At 38.4% G+C, this 8,518-nt stretch overlaps 1 protein-coding gene across 1 annotated transcript in view; it reads right to left on the reverse strand.

Annotated features, from left to right (window-relative positions):
* LOC107726111 (period circadian protein homolog 2-like) overlaps window positions 1-7,794 on the reverse strand; it is a 42,346-nt gene extending 34,552 nt beyond the window's left edge. Inside the window, exons 1-5 of the mRNA XM_016535615.1 lie at window positions 7,644-7,794; window positions 4,554-4,933; window positions 2,084-2,176; window positions 1,714-1,868; window positions 1,507-1,628 (exon numbers count right to left, since the gene is read on the reverse strand). Of these exons, the coding sequence (XP_016391101.1) occupies window positions 1,507-1,628; window positions 1,714-1,868; window positions 2,084-2,176; window positions 4,554-4,873 (690 nt within the window). The 5' untranslated portion in view covers window positions 4,874-4,933; window positions 7,644-7,794. The remainder of the gene's footprint in view (window positions 1-1,506; window positions 1,629-1,713; window positions 1,869-2,083; window positions 2,177-4,553; window positions 4,934-7,643) is intronic.
* Between the last annotated feature and the right edge of the window lie 724 nt (window positions 7,795-8,518).

The following is an 8,518-nucleotide window of genomic DNA, read 5'->3' on the forward strand; positions in this document are numbered from 1 at the left end:
CGGCATCTGAAATGAGAGGGCGGGACTTGATTTCGTCCTTCGGGAATTGATTGGATCGTTGGAAGTTGGGGCATTGCTAACAAAATGGAGGCAGATCCGAATGCCAGTTTGCAGTTAGTTGTGGGGGGATTTCTCTCCACTGGATTCACAGCCGATACCTAAGCATGAATAAATGTTTTATTTATTAAGGATGACGACGACGATCAACGGCACAAAACATGACCAAACAGCGCGCGCGACAAAGAGAGAGACTGCCTGAATGACTGAGCGCGTCCTCCATCAGGTTAAGTCATATTCATGAAAAAAATTAGTTTGCGATGTCCTAAGAGTAATGTTGTCGTAATATCCTAAAATCTTTTCAATGTTTAGGGGTAATATACTCCCTCATGACTGGTGTCAGTGCTATAAAGTGAAGCATCAGCTTCAGCTTTTCCCCTTGTCGTTTATCCCAGCGTTTACCCCTCACGTCACTAGCTCCGCCCTTGCGCCATAGCTCGTGACCGTTAGAGAAGAGGAGTCGTTTTGAGGGGGAGGGGAGTTTAACGTTTTTGATTAAAGATTAAGAGGGCACATGAATTTAAAAAAAAAGAATGAAGTGCACGGATAAATTATTTATAATAAACACTACAGTATTCCATAAAAAAATAAGAATTTTCTATTTTGATTTCATGGTGACTTTAATATTGTTATATTTTACACACTATACTGTCTGATTTTGATAAATTTTGCCTAGGAAAACCTAGGGTTACCTATAAAACCACAGCAGAACTGTTGTCCAATCAACAAATACAAGTGTTTCATTCTGAATGAATCTGCGATTTGAACAAATCGGGAGAACCAATAATTCAATGGCCCATTCATAAAGAGAGCCATTTACTTAATTCCTGAATGAATCAGCCATTTGAACAAATCAAATGAAAGAATAACTGAAGACATTTACAGCCACCTATTGGTTATCAATGGTAATAAAAATATTTTGGTTACCATTGACATCCACTGCATGAACAAAAAAATATGTTCCGTATTACAAAAAAATCGTATAACTCGAAAATATTACGGGGGGGACAATAAAATAATTTTTATTGTGTGGTCATTTGTGTTACACCTCATGTATACATTATTTTCTGATAATTCAACGGCCTGTTGTCAATTATTCCTTACATATAATTATACACATACACCGTAGTAATCTACAGTTACCACACTTCAAAACATTATTCAGATGTTGCATTTCAAAACATTTGTCAGGTTTTTTTTTTTTTCCTTTTTCTTTAAAACTTCCTAAAAAAGTGCACTGATGTATGTCATAGATTAATCTGGGATCTGGGTTTGGCATATGCAGTGCATCCCATGTGGTCTACGTCTACTGTATATAAAATGTTTATTGTGTTTTAACTGATTTTAAAAAATGACATACTTGACTTATTCAGATATATGTTTGCAGAGAGTTTCTGGGCACACTGTAAGTTTAAGGCAGTTTAGGCTGTGTTTGTATGTTCTACTTACAGCATTTTTGAGGGTATATTCTAAGGTAATACTGTTGATTTCTTCAATAGTATATGAGGACACGTCCAGACCTGAGGGCTGACTGTCATTGATCATAAGCATCTGATAGTACTCTTCATTGGCTGCAAAAGCAAAGAAAAACATGCAAGGCTTACACAAAATTAATATACAAAAATATAGCATAAATTGTGTTTGTGGTTGTCTGACCTTTGACTTGTTTGACGCAGCGCAGTGCATATCTGAGTGTGTGAAGTGTGCTTGCCCGGCCCTTGCTGCGTTTGTCATGAGGGAGGTGATATTTCAGCTCTTTTAAGGTCTTAAAAAGCTCCTTCTGAGACTTAGCCTTTGCTGACTGTTCACTACTGCAAAAACAACACACATACAAAGTGACACTAGTATTTATCCTATTGTACCTACTGTATTTCTTAAAAGGGGTCACTGCATGTTTTACAATGTAAAACATTCTTGAACTTACTGAATTAACACTCACTCACTAGTTCAAAAAGAGGAGCTGATTGACTTCTTTATTAAGTGATACAACTGTATTATAGCTATTTAAGGCCTGTGGTTTTGTTACCTGCAGCCGCTGGTTGATGGGTTGTCTTGCTCTGAACTGACCAAGCTGAATGCATTGTTGCTACTGGGAGGTGAAAGACTTTGAGAGTTTGAGCTACAGAGGAAAAATAAGAGGTGAATAGAACAACAAATATAAGTAAAACACACATAAATGACTGAAGAATTTCTAACAAGAGGCGTTATCATCAAGACCTTACATAATGCTTTATTTTATATTAGGCTGCCTGTGTTGGCAGGGTCTAATATAGTGCTTATTAATGCTTTTTCAAGAAATGCAAAAGTTTAATTTCAGTAGAACTAAAATATTTTTTTTAATTCCTGTAAATGTTAGTACCGGTATTAAAAGTCTTAAATTGTTTGCAAAGTCAGCCTTCTAAGCCAAAGGGTCTAAAATAGGTTTTTATCACAAATATTATATATTTTGTTGTTTTGATAACAAACATGATGAACTGAATTTTGCCTAGAGGCCAGCATACCAGCCAGAAAGGACCAAGGATGCTACTCTGTACTCAAACTGATTATTCCCTTGATGCCTAGTGTGATTATTATGCTTCAAAAGACTTTATTAAATAAATACTGTGCATATGTTACAGAATCACATATCAGTATCTAATTTGTTATGTGGACTTTATTGATGACTCTTGTCGAATACAAACATAGGAACTTGAAACTCAGGGCTTCACTCACTTTGGTTTAAGTGGATGCATGATAATAATAATACAATTTTATTTTGTTTTATATTAAATTATTATTATTAGGGGCCAAGCACTGAAAGTGTATAGACACTCACTGTATCTGTTAGTGCTCTTTTTCTTCTGGTTGAGTATATGGCAGCTCATAGACTTGTATGATAAAAAGTTATGAAATCGGGCAAACAGATAGAGGACAGCCTCAACATTAACCACAGACAATTTGGAGACTATCTCAAAGCTGATAGTGCTACTAACTGTCCAAAGTTGCACTCACGTTTATGCTAATAACTTTTGAACCATTTTGATTTTCATTAAAATCGAATCATATCATCTTTAGACAATGCCAATACAAAGTTATGTAATTAAAGTTAATTAGTCAAACCACTCTCATATAACATGTGAACGAATGACTAAAGAGAATGCCAAAATGGATTTGAGGTTATATTGCTGCAATGCTTTAGCGTATTCAAACCAAACTTGGTGTGTTATGATAACCATAACCTGAAGGAACCTGCACAGTCTCAGCACAGTACCACCTAGTGGTCAGGACATATGAAAAATGGCTTTTTTGTTTATAACTTCTGAATGGTTTGGTCAAAACACATGAGACAGTCCCTTTAGATTCAGTGCTGCATACAGAGTCAAATGGTACCCAATCTCTCCATGTTGCCTGCTGGCCATTTAGAATTTAGACATAAAGATCGCTATATTTTACAAACACATTAGTGTATCATTACATATCTGTATATGTCACTATAAGCTGAAGGTACTGAAAAAGTTTTGAGTAATATAACGAAATTTTAAAAAAGGCCAATAGCTTCTCAGTATTTTTGCCTACTGGTCTTAATAGATTCATTGAGTCTTATCTAGAACAATGATACCAAATATGCCATAGTCAGATGAACTTCCTGTCTACCATTTGGAATTTCTTACACCTTTCACATCAATTTTGTCACAGCATCACCTATTTGTCAAAACTAAGTGATAATCAATTAAAACAACAAGTGATTGTATTTATGATTTTTCAACAATTTTGCTTAAAATCATCAACAGATGTCTTTAATTACTTTTTTTTTTTCAGTTGGCCTGATGTTCCCTGCCATACAGAACTTGGTTAGTTCCTCATTTTTGCCTATGCTGCGCTTGGCCCTTTAATTGCTGCTTACAGCTGTTTAGTTCTCACTTTTATTATTAAGCAATAACACACAAGCAAGCATGCTGTTGTTCTGAATATATCTGGCCACAGCAGCATCATACCATAGGTAATAAATAGGGCTGTCGATTTAACACATTAATTTGATGCAATTATGGAAAAAATAACATTAAAATTACTAATGCATTTAACACAACACATCAACCATTGCATGCAGTTGCTGATGAACATGATGCTGGACAATGACTGACTAGAATGCAATCATATGCCCCCAAAATTCAAGACACGAGGGCAAAAAGGGTCCCTTGAATTGGTTTTTGTCTTATATTTGTCTTATATAAATATTATATAGTTTAGCAATATCACTCGAACAAGAGTGCTGTTTTTTCCTCAAATATCTGTTATGCAATGTATATATATTGCAATGTGATATTGACTGTTGTTCATAGCAATGCTGCATATCAGATTGATCATCCAGGTAACTTAAACTGGTATTACTTTCATGTCCCTCATTTCACACCACAGACTCGCACACTCAATTAATAAAAATGCAACTGGTACCATCTTGCATCTCAACAATCAATTGTATTATGTTACACGTTGATACACGTCTTGTATCTCCTCACCTCTTGTTACTCCCTGATGATGCCATGATTGCAGAATCTTTTCCGTTTCCACTGGAACTCCCCACAGACTCATTTCCATGTGATTCAGTACTGTGGGACTCGTTACCGTGAGATTCTGTGCCACTTCCACTAGAGCCACTTCCGCCCATCTCCATGTCCTCATGCATCTGTGTTTGAGGCCTCGGAGAAGTGGGTGGGTCGTGACTGCTGTCACTCCCCTCAGAGGCCACGCCCATGTGGTGCAGGTGAGACATGGAGCCACACGGGGACTCAGACTCGCCCCTGTACAGGTAGGGCTTTGGCTCTGTCTCACCTGACATGGACAAGGTCAAGCTTTACATTTCAGGTCAAAGGTCCTCTGACCCAATTACTTGTTGAAGCTGTGAAAACAAATGGTAAGATAAGGTAAATGCATTAATGTTTTTTTCCCCCCAAATAAATTATATTTATTGAGTCAGTGCGAGTCAATGACAGGGTGTTAATTTTTTGTCCAGATCTATGAATTTATTAAAAAATACATAAAAAATGCAATTCATGCATACAATGACTTCAATATGCTTATTTTATGATAAGCACGTTTTTAATTTCTCAGTTAAAATTAATGCCACGGTGATACAGACCCTCATAACTGTAGTAATTAATGTAGTGCTGCTAGAAAGTTATTCCAAAATTATTTAGTCCTTTAGTCACAATGCCTTTAATTTTCATGCTTTAGTGTAAGTCATTTGTTCAGTCTGTAGTTTTCATACAAGTGATAAAGATATTGTGAAAGATACGATGGAATTTATAAGATCTTTTAAACATTTTCCCTTAGTTTTTATAATTACATAATGAGACCATTTTTAAATTAATTTTCATATTCTCTGAAATCTTAAAAAGTTATTTTTTTATATTTGTAAATGTAGTTTTTTAGGAGTTTTTTCAGAATGCATTTGGACCATTTCTGAGTCTTTAATGAAAAAAATAAATATGTTTAAAATTCAAAAGCATCAATTTCTCAGTCCCCACTAGCTACCTAATTGTCGGGTCTCGGGTCTGATCACCTGTTCCTTGCTGTCTCTGCGTGTGTGTTGTTGTGCGTGGCTTGTTTTGACAGCTCGCCACGTGCGCACTTGTCAGCATGATTGTTTCCCCGCCCTCCTTTGTTTCTCTGCTCGCCTCTTGTTTCACACCAGGTTCTTATCATCTCATTAGCTTCTCCTTATAGCTCCTCGTGTTTCTGTCTTTTGTCACATCGTTGAGAGTTATTCCCTGGTTCTGACTGTCATTGTTGGTATCACTCACCAGTCCTGTCTTGTCTCGTTCAGGCTCCAGTGCTCGTAGATTCCAGTTTATTTTCCCGCACCTCTCTGTGCGTTCAGAAACCCGTGGGCTCCCTCCGGCATCCGCCTTCCCTGGGACTCTGCGGCCTCGTTGTTGGGCTGCTCAGCCTCTCGCTCGGATTAGCGAGCTGCCCCGCCGGCTTCGTCTCCACTGCCGCTGTTGCGGCTCTGTTCCTTGCTGTCTCTGCGTGTGTGTTGTTGTGCGTGGCTTGTTTTGACAGCTCGCCACGTGCGCACTTGTCAGCATGATTGTTTCCCCGCCCTCCTTTGTTTCTCTGCTCGCCTCTTGTTTCACACCAGGTTCTTATCATCTCATTAGCTTCTCCTTATAGCTCCTCGTGTTTCTGTCTTTTGTCACATCGTTGAGAGTTATTCCCTGGTTCTGACTGTCATTGTTGGTATCACTCACCAGTCCTGTCTTGATGGATTCAGCAGGATCGGATCCGCTTCGTTCTGCTCTTGTGCAACAGGGAGTTTTACTGGGGCTAAATGCCCAAGTCGCTGAGCTCCTCACGCGCGTCGATGATCTTCAGTGGGAGGCGCCTTTTCGACTCTCTTTCCAGGGAGGTTCGCACACTGGCCACGCCCTTCTGGATTCGGGGGCTGAGGGGAATTTCCTGGATTCTGCCTCTGCTCACAAGTGGAACATTTCGACCATTCCCCTGGTCAAGCCCATTACGGCGTGGTCATTATCGGGCAATCCCCTCACTACCATCACTCACGTCATGGTGATATATCTCTGTACAATAAAGCCTTTGTTGATCCTGTACAATAAAGCCTCTGTTGATCCCGCACCTGAATCCAGCCTATTCCCTGACACCTAATACTATGAGAGATTTTTAAAATGATGATTATTATTATTATTCATTGCTATATAGAAACCATAGATTGCTGGTCAAGCATCCATGATATTATACAACAATCGAAAGTCACATGGGAAATGCACATACCTGACTCACACAGATTAATGTTTCTGATAGTTGCTGGAAATAGTCCAGTTTCACCAACTAAATTACAAAATAGCATTTTTCAGGGCAGTCACTACAAATTTATTTCAATGAATACATATATTAAACCCTAAACAAACATGTAACTTAATTTCATATTTTTAGGTGTGCTGCTGAAGAAATAAAACATAATACATAATAAACAAACCTCCATTGATATAGTTCCAGTCAATCAAAACCTATAGGGCCGACAAAAAAACAAGCCTGCAGTTACATATTTTGTCCGTGACTATTGTTGACGTTATTTTGAGGTGCATATTTGTACTTTTTGCCATGGTAACGTAAGACGTTCCATGTGAAAACAGTTTATTGCATGAGCTGGTCTTTGTCTTTCAGAGAGCTTGCAATAGGCAACATGTACTGAAGAATTACATTTAAAACTATTCATATCAGTATCATTTAAATACATTTGTTTTATTTTCAGCCCAAACCCCCACCCAGTCCGCCTTTCTACACTCACACACGTTGACCTGCAATGCACTGCACGGTACACTGACACAGTTATGTAAAAAGTCGTGCTACCACCGACAAAATTCGTTTTATGAACTTCTTAATTGACATACAGGTTGTAACAAGGAAAAACCGCATATACTCTTGTATTTATAATGTAGTATAATCATTACAACTCTATGAAAATATAGGAATACTATACAAAATGGAACGATAAGAAAATTTCGGCGCATGCGCGGTACGCGACAGGTTATGCAAAAATTTGTATTTAAACCAACAGTGAAAAAATGAGGAGTTCTAATGTCACAAACCAGCAAGAGCACGCTTGATTCCCGATCCAGGTCTTTGGTGATATCAGTGTTGTCCCGGCTTACTTTTGTCACAGCGAGGCACGTATGAATCCTGACATACTGTACAATACTTCACCGGTCCTTATTACTGATCACTGAAAGCAGTGGCTCACGGTCTGACCCGAGCGGCAACCTCCCGCTCTCTCTCGTGAAGCCAACAAGGAAGTGACTTAAACTGTAATTCATCAACTGGCCGCTAGAGGCTGGCTGCAAAAGGGAGTCAACCCCATAGACTCCCCATGTAAATATTAAGCCTTAAAATTCTGCATAATTAGGGCGTGGCCACTTGAGTGACAGGTGGATTGCCGCTGCTGTCTCTATCAGCCGCTGAACTTGGCAGTCGAATTATAATTATGACTCGTCAAAATACAATTGTTCCTACATTAAATTATATTTATGGATAGTCAAAACAAACTTTTAAATGCTAAAACGGCTTGCGATAGTTTATATAAATCGTGAAGGCGCCGCTCGTGGAATCCCATGCTGACGCTATGATCTCGGAAATAGCCGTATAAAGTTCAAAATGACGGTAACGTTGCTACGTTATATAAAGACAACATAGAATTGCTCGATATCTAAGTACTTCTACACCCCGCTGCATGCTTCATTTTTATACAGTGGTAATAACTACAAAACTACGTTCGTTTTATGTTGCGTTCTTTATTAGACATAACTTTTTGATTAACCTGATTTGGATTTTTATGGTACCGTGTACTGATGCACATGTCTACCGTTACGCGATTTCGTAGTTTAGGCTTACTTACGTTCACTATTATAACAGCACAGGGGTCACACCCACTGACCCACACATACACAAGCATTGCTGTGTCCCATCT

Source organism: Sinocyclocheilus rhinocerous, unplaced genomic scaffold, assembly GCF_001515625.1.
Source record: "Sinocyclocheilus rhinocerous isolate Xijiao unplaced genomic scaffold, SAMN03320098_v1.1 scaffold1899, whole genome shotgun sequence".
Classification (NCBI taxonomy): Eukaryota; Metazoa; Chordata; class Actinopteri; order Cypriniformes; family Cyprinidae; genus Sinocyclocheilus; species Sinocyclocheilus rhinocerous.